Source organism: Coccinella septempunctata, chromosome 1, assembly GCF_907165205.1.
Source record: "Coccinella septempunctata chromosome 1, icCocSept1.1, whole genome shotgun sequence".
NCBI classification, from domain to species: Eukaryota; Metazoa; Arthropoda; class Insecta; order Coleoptera; family Coccinellidae; genus Coccinella; species Coccinella septempunctata.
In genome coordinates this window covers 13,178,084-13,192,210 of record NC_058189.1, presented here as the reverse complement: position 1 = coordinate 13,192,210, position 14,127 = coordinate 13,178,084, and the positions used below count along the sequence as shown (strand labels likewise).

The 14,127-nt window shown below is 32.9% G+C and overlaps 1 protein-coding gene across 2 annotated transcripts in view; it reads right to left on the bottom strand.

Moving 5' to 3' along the window:
* Window positions 1-1,288: 1,288 nt before the first annotated feature.
* The window catches only part of LOC123306815 (neurocalcin homolog), a 148,150-nt gene continuing 135,311 nt past the window's right edge, over window positions 1,289-14,127 (bottom strand). The window contains exons 2-4 of one of the 2 annotated variants that reach the window (XM_044889085.1): window positions 8,295-8,425; window positions 7,288-7,595; window positions 1,289-4,403 (exon numbers count right to left, since the gene is read on the bottom strand). In XM_044889085.1, coding sequence (XP_044745020.1) covers window positions 4,209-4,403; window positions 7,288-7,595; window positions 8,295-8,364 — 573 coding nt within the window. In that variant the 5' untranslated portion in view covers window positions 8,365-8,425 and the 3' untranslated portion in view covers window positions 1,289-4,208. Of the gene's footprint in view, window positions 4,404-7,287; window positions 7,596-8,294; window positions 8,430-14,127 lie in introns of both variants that reach the window. The other variant, XM_044889008.1, reaches the window with a different exon arrangement.

The following is a 14,127-nucleotide window of genomic DNA, read 5'->3' as shown; positions in this document are numbered from 1 at the left end:
TCTATAGTCCCAGATCAAACGCTGGAGAACTTCTGTAGACCGAGCCCAGAGGTAAGACAGCACTTCGTACATTACTCGGGAATCTCAGTTTCAACCCCTTATACTACCTAGTTCTACCACTTCTGGGAGTACGATTTCTGGCCGGAGTGCAAACCTGTTGGAAGCAGAAACTATAGTGGTGAACAAGTGTGCCTTCACACCTATCCTAATCGCTTGGGGAGTACGATTTCTGGCAGGAGTGCAAACCCGTTGGAAGCAGAAACCAAAATTATGAACAATTGTGCACCCTTTTCCCTTATCCTTTTGGGTTTCTCTTCACTGGAAATACAATTTCTGGCCGGCGTGAAAACCCGTTGGACGCAGAAAACAAAGTAGAGAACCGTTTCCCACTCACATCTATGTTATAAATAGTCAATTGTAATTCGTATCAGTCATTTGATTTCAGAAATCGTCAACTGTACCCATTTAACAAAATATCAATTGCAATTCAGAAAATATTAATTATAATAAAATGCCCGAAAACCACACTCGTCAACACGCTCGTTAAGCGAGACGTTTTATATACCAAAAGTCCTTCCTACAATTTCTATGCTGAAATGTCGAATTTAAGGAAAATATCCTTGAATTGGTGAGTAGTATTGACCGCACGAAATCTCACACTCACATAACAAATCAGTCATAGAGCTATAATTTTTTCGATTTCCTGATATATTTTTGATGTTGTGTGATCTATGTAGTGCATAGTGCAGCACGATTTCAACCAATGAAATTCTCTACTAGAAACCAGTCAACTGACATAATTGAAATTGAGCAGATATTCTAGGGGGAGCGAGAAGGCAATCAGAAAGAATTTTGATGGTGTTCTGCTATAAAAGGGAAACGCCATTAAAATTTACCCACACTATTGACAAGGAATAACCCCTTAAATTTTAAACTATTCATTTACACCCTGTATATTTTAGAACTGCGATATTAAGATTATTCACAGAGATCCTGTTTATGCAGTGTATCTGTGTTTATAAGAAAAAATGTGGGACACCTAAAAAAAGTGCCTACTTTGGTTATGTTGAACTTTCACCCAGAGATGCGAAGCATTATTCTTGATCTGTATGTCACAGGCGCAGGGTGTTTTTCCTCCTTTCTCAGTATACAGGATGTGAATGTATTTTCGTTTTTTGGCGAAGAATTTAGGAAAGGTAAGGGGCCTTACGAAGTTTTTTTTAAGTTGGTCGAATTGATAGTTTAATACCGGGGGACGTTTCGTAGTTCATTAAATATGAAAACTTCCTTTTCATTCGGCAATAATTTACTTCAGTAGGTAATACATGAAATAGATAAATAGATGTCATTAACAATATTATCCACAACTGCACAAGAACTGGGAAGATCGAAAGGCTCGAATGTATGTAAGTACACTCGTGAAAATATGTATATAATAGTGATAAAATATGATAGTCGAAATGTTTAAAATAAGGGAAGCTATATGAATTCGTAGGCTACAAAATATAATAAATTAACATTCCAAAATCAAGAAACAACTGAGAATAATGGATCCTTCGTAGTGAAAGTTTCAACAATCAATGATAGTGGCCAAATGAATTGATGAAATTTGTTGAATACCTGGATAAAGAATTCGTTCACCTTATTTTCAATACAAATTGGTTGAAAAAATTTGGTACTAGATACATTCCAAACAAAGTCCCACTGAATATTTGTCAGGAGTTTTCTCCTTTGCGATATTACGTTTGATAGTAGGTTCTGTTTGACCTAACTTTTACTTAGGCAATTATTCTGAGAATGTTCAAAATATTCAATGGAACACTTACTCCATTTACTCAGGTGTATGAAACTGAAGTTGAGCAATAAGTGTGTTATTTTAAAAAACTCAGTGTTCAAGATCTGCAATAATCTGAAACATTCAGGTTTTTCAGGTATCAAACAAGTCCAAGTAAGTAGTTAATAAAATATAAGTAGTTTTACTGAAATTTTTTTTCTTGGCGTCATAAAAAAATCGGTGAGTATTTTTGATGCGGCCAGATTTTTATAGAAAATTTTCAACACCAATAATCACAACACAGTAACAATATTCATTTAAACTACATTGCTTCATATTCCTGAGTTAGGCTTCGATCAAAAATGTGCTTAAGCTTAGTGAAAACTGTGAAAAGTTGAATCAAATTTGAAAGTTTGAATAGACTTAATCTATAGATCGATATTTCGAAACATATATTCAGATTTTGAACACTAACACTTATTTCATATATTAAAATTCGTCAGCTCAAAGGAGTATTCGTGATAAGAACTAGAATAGGTAAGTACATTTTCATCCATAAAACTCCACTAAGATACGTTAGGTAAGTACTTAAACTTTAGATTGAAAATTTGTTGGAACTTCTTTCTTAATATTACGATTACAATTCATAGTGATATTTTCTTATTAATAGGTACACAATTTTTTTTCAAATAAGTCAGATGAGTTCACAGTATTTTTGGTATTCACATGGATGCCCGAATAATTCCATTCGAAAAGTTCGGGGAACCAATATTCCTATTTCAATAATTATTGTGACTCATTCTTGTGGTGTATATCAATCAATTATGTGCAAAATTCAATGCAGTTTGAATAGGTTACCACTTTGAAAATCGTTCATACCATAAAAAACGCGGTATTCAATTGACAAAATATATTATTTCTACAGGTAATCCTGACTAGTACAGAATGGATATAAAATTGTTTCGATGGATGGATTCATGAAATCTACGACTGATTTGAAAAAAAAATGACAATTTCTCAATTTCATCATAAAACACTGGAACATTCTCATTCGAATGTGTTATAATTTAGAATAATTTGATTATTTTTTGTATCTTTTATCATTGATATAATGAAAAATAACATCCGAATCGATTTTGAACAACATTTTTCAAGGTAAAGGTTGGTTTCTGCAAAATTGTTTCATGTATCTAATGAGATCCTCATATATAGAATTTCTGAATATTTGGCATTCAATTAAGATCCTCATCATCTCGAATATATCAAATAATAAAAAACCAAATGCATAATTAGAGCATTAATCATTTTGAGAATTATTATCACTCAGCTCGAAGTTTCTTCAAATATTCCAGATTTTTTTATTCTATTAGTCGATTCTCTAATTTTGTCGAAGATAGCTCCAGTTAAAAGCCACATAAAATATTCATAACAACAAAAATATCATAAAATAATATTAACAAACCTTACCTTGCGGCTAATAGGTATTCGATCCAGATACCATTACATCAACTCAATTCTGATATAAAATTTACACAACTGTGGGAAGCCAAAATTATACAATGAACTTTTGTAGATATAATTACTATTTACACATGCATGAGAGCAACAACTTTTATATTAGGATGAAAATTGTGACATACTAGTGATATTTTCAATTAAGATTTTCTCCATTTGGCCGTCATGGTTTTCTAAGTCGTAGATATTCGAAAACTATGTTTTTATCTTTAGAAGTTATCTTGGCCAGTTTACGATTAAGTTGACTGGGATTAATAGTGCTTGCTTCCCTCATTGTTTCTTTGAGATACTCGACATTGCACTTCAAATATCCATAATTCATAATGAGAATAATTATCGGTAAAATTGATATGAGTCTGAACTCAGTGACAAGTCTGTGATCCGAACCCAGTTCATGGGGATAAACCATTCTTATACTGTATCCCACGACTAGGTACTCAGTCAAAAAAATTCAGCTTTTGGAGATAACGGCAAACTGGAAACTGGTATGAAACAAGACAAAATATTTTCACTTATCGTATAACAGTAACAAAGTTCAACGTTGAATATGACGAATACGAAAAAACTCCCGATGAGAGTCAGATATATCACCAAATTTGTTCCAAGTAGTTTTTTTCTAAATATCAACATTATTCTCAACCAGTTCATCACAAGAAGAAATCAATATCGACGAATAAATAATTCTCAATTCCTTTATGTTCAAACATTTTTCAGGAAGTGTTGAGTTGGAGTTCATTAAAATTAACCGATTAACCAATAAGTGGGAAATCTCTAAACCGTTAAATACTTAGAACAAATCGAATAAACTAATTGATAAATATACAATTTTGTCCATCTGATATCAAGGCTCGGCCTCGATATAGGTTGTTTTTCACAACTATAGGCAGTCTCGTAAGTAAGAACTTGGTTTGGGTTGCTACTACTGAGCTTGAGGATCACACTGTAGTAATCTCACAATCGATGGATCACTTTTTGCTCCTTCGATAAACTCTTCAAGGCTCAATTTACCATCTTTGTTTTTATCCATCTGGCGAAATATTTTATCTGTGCGTTTTTCAGGAGTGCTTTCATCTTCTGGCATCTTCATCACTGAACCAACCATTTTGTAAATAGCCTGAAGTCAGAAATTACTCTACTATAAATTTAATCATTCGTCTAAATATAACATCATGGATCGAAAACAGATGAAGAAATCGAGTTGATATCAATAAATTGCAGGATTCCTGATTAGTATTAACACACTAATAATAATTTTTTGAACAAATATATTTCGAAATGAACAAACTCTAAAATGATTCGATTCAATGGTCTCACTTTCTTCCTATATGTAATTCTCATATTTCCAGTCTCTTCTCAAAAAATTAGTGGAACATGAATCACAGTCCTCACATATTAAATTGTTGACGAATCTGCATGTATTAGTAACCGTGGCAAAAAAATAATTCGAGATGTTTCAGGTGATTAAATGTTACCTTTTCCCATGATACCTGAATGCATTTACAAGATTGCCATGTTAAAATTCAAGACAAAAATGCCCTACGAACATAGATCGTTTTTGTATTGAATTTTAACATGGCAATCTTGTAAATGCATTCAGGTATCATGTGGAAAGGTAACATTTAATCACCTGAAACATCTCGAATGCTCCGTAATATAGAGTTACATAATATGAGCGGTTCTAAGTTTCCAGTTTTTTTTTTCAAGAACATTTTCAGTTTCCGATATAATCAGATGAAATTTCCGAGGATAACACTTTTTGGGGTTGTCAAGGAATCAAAAGAAAAATTATCTATAATCTATAGGTTGACACATTTTTCAAACAATCTCCCCTTATCAATCTCAATCTTTTTCGTTCAACCAGTTAACATTGTGACATTGTGTTTTCATTTAAAAAACTTTATTTTCCGTTTCTTTTCAAACTCCAACTTCTCACACAAAAATTGAAAAATTCTGCAGTAAGTTTGAATTCCAATGGGAGATCAATTATTTTCCAAATATTTCAGATCATAATATAAACAGGTCGTCAAAGATTTAGGATTTTTGAAGAATTATTGTTTTCTCTTCAGAAACGCCAATTTCTTACGAAATATGTATGTTAAGGTTTTCATCTAAGAATCATAAAATATCAAAGAAATTATATGTATTGACAGTAACAAAATACGACATTTGAGAAAATATGAAATTTTACGAAAAATCATACCCTTAATAATAAAGTTATGAGATCTAAAAAAATTGTGTGAGTAACATCTACTTAGAGCATCATATTATGTATAGTCAGTGTTTTTTAGAACCCGTAAAAAAAATTAAAAACTGTCAATTCGCCATCGCCTTCCAAAGGCTGTATCTCGAAAGGGAAGCAGATATAAAAAAAAGAACTACCCCTGCTTATTTTCATCGGCGGATCATCTCCCTAAGTTTTTCACATTTGCTTACAGACAACTGTATATAGTTCTATTCATCCTCGTGTACTGCTCACTGTCCGGTCATTTCTTTCAATCTATCTGTGGGTCTTTTTCCTTTGATCAAGAGGTTTTTCATATTCCTCCGACTTCTTGGTAGATGGCCAAAGTAACGGAGGTATGTTTTATTAGTTTAATGTAAGCTGCTTTCCTATTCTTGAGTGTGCTTATGGCCTTTTCTACTTATGATTTTATAATTTCAAGTTTCTTGTGCATTGCTTGTCCTTCAGATGTTTTCAACTTATATGTATCTTGTACAAATCTTTACATAATGTTGTCTCCATACCTCAACTGGATAACGTTTCTATTTTTGTGCTTCATAATTTGCGTGTATAGTTTAAATTCCCTAGCTAGATATCGTACTTATCGTGAGACTCTCTGTGCTGGGCGTTGTGTTGAAGTTCCGTGCATATATTCTTCAATTGGTAGTTTTAATCCCTTCTTCATCCTAGTAATCATTGTCCATGAAAAAGGCCATATTTGTAGTCGCCTGTAAGGAGTACCTATCACCATTCATCTCGACAGTATAGGTACCCGGTTTATTGCCGACTATGATTTTTGACGAATGTGTTCGCGAGTGAGTTGCACTCTTCTCAACAAGCATCACGATGTTACATTCAATTTATGGAGACTATGCTTAGGGAAACTAAAGAACATGTGGCACTCCAAGACGACAAGATTCTGCAAGTGCTGAGAGGATGTCTACCCACTGAGATAGTTGAAAAACGTGCGTTATAGCTCTTCTGGGTCTGGGTCTTTGATGAACATTTCCATTGTCTGTACATTGAGAGTAAACGTGAAATCACAGTTTCTCTAACGTTGAATAAATTGGCCACTTGCACTTGTCTTCGACCAACTTGGTGCATCCTTAGTTCTCTATTGGCATCGTCATCGGATAAAACTTGGCATAATGAAAATGCGATTTAGAGTTGCGTAAAACCGTTTGATCTATTTACAAATAAAATACAGAGAAAATTATTTAGATGAGCATTTCTGATACACATGAACAAATAATAAGTGAACTAGATAAAAACGTTATAAATTCATGTAATTGAAAAAAAAAGCATATACATAATAACGAAAAACATAAATAGGTATCCTAAGCTTTTGACGAGAAGTTTATTACTAGTGAAACAAATACTATAGAAGTTTCTTATTATCGTTGCGTACATTGATTTTGCCTGAATATTGCATCAACAATCATATTTTCCGCATTTCTATGTGGAGTTGCATGTCGATGGCTTCAAATTCCATCAGGAGCTAGGAGAAATAAAGGGAACTTACAATGGAAACTAGTTACCATTATTGCTGTGGCACAAAAATAAATCAAAATAGAAAAACAAAAATTGTCTACTTTCTGATATTTTAAAATATAAACAAGAATCGTTTATGACCTAGAACCTTTCAATAGAAGGAATTATATTCAAACTCGAATTTTTCTGATATCAATATTTTCACATTATAAAACCTTGAGCCCGAAGAAAGTGAAAAAGTATTTTTATAGGAATAACTCTAAACCCAAGAAATGATATAACTCACCGTCACTATCTCCAACATTTCTTGTCTCGAAATATACCCATTTCCATCGAGATCATACATAGAAAATGCCCACTTGAGTTTTTGCTCCAGTTTGCCTCGTGACGTAACTGAGAGGGCACACAAAAACTCCCGAAAATCTATGGTACCATCCCCATTGGCATCGAATGTGCGAAACACATGCTCAGCAAATTTGCTCGCATCTCCATAAGGAAAGAAATTTCCATAAATTTTCTTGAATTCGTCGACAGACAAATGACCACTAGGACAATCCTTCAGGAACCCTTTATACCATTCCTGAATTTCTGCATCTGTAAAGAAAAATTCACAAAATTGATCCTCAGTGGCGGGTTGGGAGCCTGCGCCCGAGATTTTTATACATGCAAACAAAATTTTAAATCATTCGTTTATTCATTAGTATGATGGAGCATATATAACATTACTCAAAAAAAGGGATCACAGAATAACAAAAATTCCAACAGATTCGTAAATAAAAGTTGGTTTCTTATCTATAATAACAGCGCTTGAAAGTTCAACATATTATCCATAAACATTATAAAACATGTATATAATATAGGAATACATAAATAATACTCTAGTGGAGAAAATTGAAGAAGAATAAATATCCGAATTATCAGACGATTTTCAGCCGGCTGTAACACAACAGGTTGGAAAAAACTGTAAATTGTTTTTGTTTATTTGTTATATGGACTTTGGTCTTTTGTGGCGCCTTTATATGGACCAGATATCTTATTCAATCAGCTTAAATTTCTAGTTTCAAAGAACTTGATGCACTGCTAGCTGAGCTTCTGCAAATTACAGCCAGTTGAAAATCACTTGAAAATTTCGAATTTTTTGATCCTAAATTTTTTCCACTAGTCCATTAGTGATTTTTTTATTACAATTTTTTTCATTTCATTTTTTTTCAAAAATATTTTCATTTACTGACTAGCAGTTAATTTTTCGAAAACATTTCCAAAATTGATGAAAATTAGAAGAATTTCACCCACCTGAAAATTCTGTATTTTGTTTGAGATCCTCCAGTACTTCTGGTTTAAGTTTGCTATTTTGTTTACCCATGACTAGACCGTTCACTCTCTTTGTCTTCTCAATACCAATGTTCAGGTTTAAAAATATTCACCTGCCTTAATAAAAATAATCTGATTGATGAATAAAAAATTCATTTAGGTCAAATGTGTATATTATTCTATAATAATTGTCATAAAAAGTGAAAACTCATAATAATCACTTTAATTTAATACTTAAAGTCTTGGTAATTCTGGTCGTTCCAAAGTAACACTTTAGTTCTAACAAGAACACAGATTTCTCAACAAGTAATGCCATACTTAGTTGGACAGAAATAACATAAAATTACCCGTAACATCGAAGTTAGCTGTACTTGTGTAAAAAATTAATAAAACGCATCTCTTGTTGTTTCTTATCATAATTACTTAAATTCGAGCTTATTACATGACATTAGGTACTAGGAATCAGATAACTTTCATCGGAATAGACATAAATGAATGCTAAGCGAGAATAAACCAACGAAACACATTGTATAATATATATAGGTTACGAGTATATCAATATAGTTTCTGAGACCACACATTTGAACACTTTTTAGGGTTATTGAACTTTTTACTTTTCATCGAATTCTGCATGCTATCGAATTACCGTCTATTAACCAGAACCACCTGAAGCAACTACAATATATTTTCTTCTATACATAAAAATATCTTTTGTCTAGCAAGTTTTACTCCTAGATAAAAATTGACAGTAGTTTTGTAAAACTTTCAATTCCATAAATAAATATTAGAAGATTCCACATTTCCTGAATTTTGCCTGCTTTTATGCATATTATGTTTCAATGAGATATTCTCATAGTACATACTTTTGATTTTTATTACCGATTTTTTTATCTATATGAACAAGGTCTATTAACCATTAATGGGATAGATCTGAAAATTTGATAACTGATATTGTTAAGTCATCAGTAGAAATTCGACCAACAAAAGATCTCCCTTATCCAGGAGCTTTCAAATAAAGTTGATCGGAAACTAATTCTAGATTAATTAATTATTTTTTATGAAATTATCTTCTAGTACCTTTCGATAATGGCCACAGGGATTATCGGAACTAAAAAAACTTAATTAATATTCAATGAATATACTTTTCTCATACATAAATAATCAATAAATTAATGATAAATTTAAATAGTTTTAATGTCATCCGAATTTCACTGAAGCATACATTGATCTACAGGTGTAATGGCAGTCTACTTGCACTACGAAACCAAAAATCTGGGACAATATCCAATAAATACCGCAGAGTTCTATTAAATCATTGTGCACTGAAATGTTCACTATTATATGGCCAGAAACAATTTTATCCCGTTTATATTTAGCTGAGCAATACAACAATTCTTAATTTAAAGATGGTTTTAAAAATATGTCAAAAATGTTTATCTTGTTTTGCATATATAAAAGCAGGTTCTAGGAGAATATTGAAAAATGAAGGATGCTCTACTTCTCATCAACGGCCTCACGAGTCTGATAAATCTATGAAAGTTTCTCTATAAATAAAGAACAATGTTTTATTTGCAAAAAACTTATTGACATAATCAACTTCTCCTATTTGTTCGCGTATTATTTTGTGAATTATATAATCATATAATAATAGATTCAATTTTTAAATGAATTAAAACAGTATTGTAAAAAATAAAATAGTTGAAAAAAATTCATGTGCGGAAAAAATAATACAGTAGAGTGCCGTTTATTTTCAATAAATTGACAACATGATAAAATAAACATCGGAAGTTCATGCGATAGACACATTTGATCATTTTTGCATTCTAATCAATACGTTATTTCCTGTGGAAGATTCAAAAGTCGATAATTGTGCTTATAAGATATATATCATGATTTCACCATTTTTTCCATTCTAGTCGTATACAACCCAACTTATTCACTCTCGGATTAGCCATCCAGTGTCAAATAATCCAATAAAGAAATATCAGTCCGCCCCATATCACCAGGGCACAATTTGATCATATATGAATAGTTCTCATTTCCAAACTTTTTGATTCCGGCAGTCTGAATCAAGATTCGGTATAATGGGTCAGTTTTATTGTCTCTGTTGTTGGTATGATGATCGACATTAATAACAACCAACAAATGTAAGATTTGCAAAATTTAAATTAAAGATTTAAAACAAACAAAAATTCTTGTACTTCAAAGCATTCAGCAATTTTGAAAGATTAAAGTTCTCACATATAAAAGTATTTTTGCAAATGGGACAGTTCATCGAGTAACGATTTTTTATGATATTATTTCTTGAGCTTATTGGTAAACCGTAATATCCACTGTCCTGTCATCTCTATTGCCCGGTGCAAGTAATAAATATATTATCATACGATCACATGAATATTTTTTTGAAACATTCGCGTTAGGTTCGTACGTAAAATAATTTAAAATTGCATTTTTCATGAACGATGCTTCAAATAGTTTTTTTTTATCAGTCAGTTTCGATCTTTCTTCTAGTATCTCCTTACTCAGATTTCACTTCAAATGAATCAGTCAAATCATGTTTATCTTATTTATTGGAGCATAAAAATGCGGACCATTTCCAGAAAAAGAAATACGCTTTTGAACGACTGAATGTAGTTCCAGGAATATTGATCACTGGATATAATAGATTATTGTCTGGAAACATACCTTCACTTCTAACTACAACTGGATATTTACTGAGTAGAACCGGGTAAAATTTCATCAGGAAAAATATTATAAATATTTATTTTCCTTAGAGGCTAAGTATATCCTGAATTATCATCATCCTATAGTGATTGTTATTTAGAAACGCCTGCCTTAAAATGATAATTTTTTCTCAAGAGAAATCGCATCCTATAAAATTCCTACCTTGTACTGTTTGAAAGATACATACATACATATTTCCATAATACAAGGGAAGACACAAAACTCACCAAATCAAAATCTCTATCATATTATTCTGAAAACAGATAACATGTCAACAACTGGAAAAAATTTATAACATGATAACAGATACCTTCTGTTTGGATTTTTAAGCGAGATATTTTCCGACTGCAATAAACGTGCATCATACGTTCATTTTCCACATCCACAAAATGTTTGTAGTTAGGTGGTTAATGGAAGGAAATAGCCTTATCGAAAATTTGTTTCATACAGAATTTTCTACCTGTTTGATAGTTCTTTAATTGGATTAACCGAATATTTGAAAATTCCAGAAAACTATTTTAAGTCCGAGCGCATAGAATGTTTTTCTCAAGCAGCTGGAACAATTTTAATGAAATTTTGTGGGTGGGTTTGCAGTGCCCAGAATTTAGATTCACAGCCTATCAATGTTGATAGCGTTGCAATCGAGTCATAGGAATATTTCTCGAACGGCCGTAATGGATTTGAATTCAAATTTGGGTGTGGGTTCGGGTAGGTGAATACGAAGGGGAGTTTTAGTTTCAACCTGTGAGACAACCTTGATTGAGGGTAAGGCCTACGTGAGATGACCTATATGCATAGAAGGACCCCGTAGGACGCATTGCAGTCAAGTAAATAGTTTTTTTTTCCCGAGGGATGAAATACTTTTGATGGAATTTTATGTGCGCATTTCGCTTGGAACAAATATATCTATCTATGTTCCAAGGTTTTTGGCATATGTAAACGTCAAACATAAAAGTTCCATTGGCGTAGAATTTTGTGTTATGTGACAATACAATACAGCATCTGTGTTCTGTGTGAATTTATGCGACAATAGTCTGAGCGGTAACTAAAAATATGTGTGTTACTTAACTTATTTTCACATGGCTGATTTTTATATATGGTATAAAGAATATTATTCTGAAGTTATATTATAAGTGACAGACACATTCCATGGGCCAAAACTCTTGCCAGACGCATTGAAGCTGCAAGAAAAATAAACATTACTCATTTTCACATGTCTGATATTGAAATATGTATGTCATTGAAGTAACTATAAAAAAGTTATATTTCATCATTCAGAAGGAAAGTAGTGACCAAACATCCCCTAAACATGAAAATTATTTAGCCGACAGTGTGAGCGGGAGAGCACTATGGATGCCATTCAGAGTGAGTAAGGCTGGAAACGCACCGGATGCAACATTTTGTTGCGAGACGTTGCGCATCATTTTGTCTCGCAACAAAATGTTGCAAGCTAAAATCTAACTATCTTTCGCTTGCAACATTTCGGTTGCAACAAATTTTTCCTATTGTATTTCTGAAGTTTGACAGGATCACACGTATTTCGACTTTCGTGTTTTCGAAACGCGCGCAGCTGCATCGGCGGTGTCTTTGAAGATTTGCGGAGAAGTGCCATGGGTTTGAATGTAGTTGGATGAATTTCATCTATGAATTGCCCTCATTTACTAACTGAATTTCGCTTGAAGATTCATTCAACTCTCATTTGAAAATACATAAGTTGTATTTATGTATGAATGGTACTGAAGGAGTCAATCATCACAAAAAGCTGTAGTTTCAAAATAAAAGATTACACATTGTCCAAATTATATTTTTTCCAAAGTGTAAAAAAAAATTTTCAATTGATGGTTGAATTTGACTGGGTTATATTTTCATGTTGTTGATTTATTTTCTCTACGATTCATTTTATTCCAGATTTCTTACAACTGGAGATTGCTTCAAACTTGAAAGGGGAACTCTGTCAAAAATATCGAGTGTCGTCTGACTATGTTTCGGGTGAAAAATTGGAAATGAATTTAAAAATAGAATATTTGTCTCCAAATATGTAATGGCACTAGAGTTTGATGATTGCTGTGGATATAATCATTTCCACTGCATGAGTTTACTCAATTATGGTTGTTTTCTGCATTTCATCTGTAAGATACGAATATGTAGCCTACGATGAAGAAAACAGTCAAATTTTAATTACAGAATAGTACAGGTATAAATTTTCTTGCATTGGTGACGCAATGAGATACAGTATGCCTCATAATGTAAAAGCAAAAAGTGACCTAAATCAACTATTGACTAAAGTATAGTTTGTATTATTTCTACTCATCATCTGGACAACAGAACTTCGATCAATAGATCAGTCCTCTAGTATGTTGCAAGGTGAATGTTGCAACCTCTTCGGCAGGGCTGCTTCGCCTTTTTGTTGCGAAACGTCTCGCAACAACTTTCTTCCCATTTCATTCTGAAGGGAACGAGAAGCTTGCAACATCTCGAAACAAAATGTTGCATTCGATCAGTTCGAACCTTCGGTAGAGCACCTACTAAATTTGATGCGAAACACATCGCAACATCTCGCAACGTCTCGCAACGTCTCGCAACGTTTCGAACCCGTGTTGCAAGTGGTGCGTGCCGTCCCATTTGATTCTGAAGAAAATGCGGAGCTTGCAACATCTCGCAACATCCCGCAACGTCTCGCAACAAAATGTTGCATCCGGTGCGTTTCCAGCCTAAGACTGTGGTAACTCGGTTCCCTTTCACAATCTGTTTGGAGTCCCTTTACTGTATACTATACATTGCTCGCACATGGCACATACACATACCTAAGAGTATCAAATCGTGCACATACACAGCACATACTTATACCCAATAAACTAACTGACTGCATTCATAGTCCCTTGTTAATTCAGATACAATGGGGTAGTACTTTCTTTCGAATTCTTAAATAGTTAATGGACAGGCATCTCTTATGAAAAGAATAATTCTTTTATATTTTCGTAGATGATGCCAGGTTTTGCAGCAATCGATTGTAGTACAGTACAGTCTCGATTATCCGAAATAATGTGGACCAAAGTGATTTCGGATAATCGAAATTTTGGTTAATCCAATT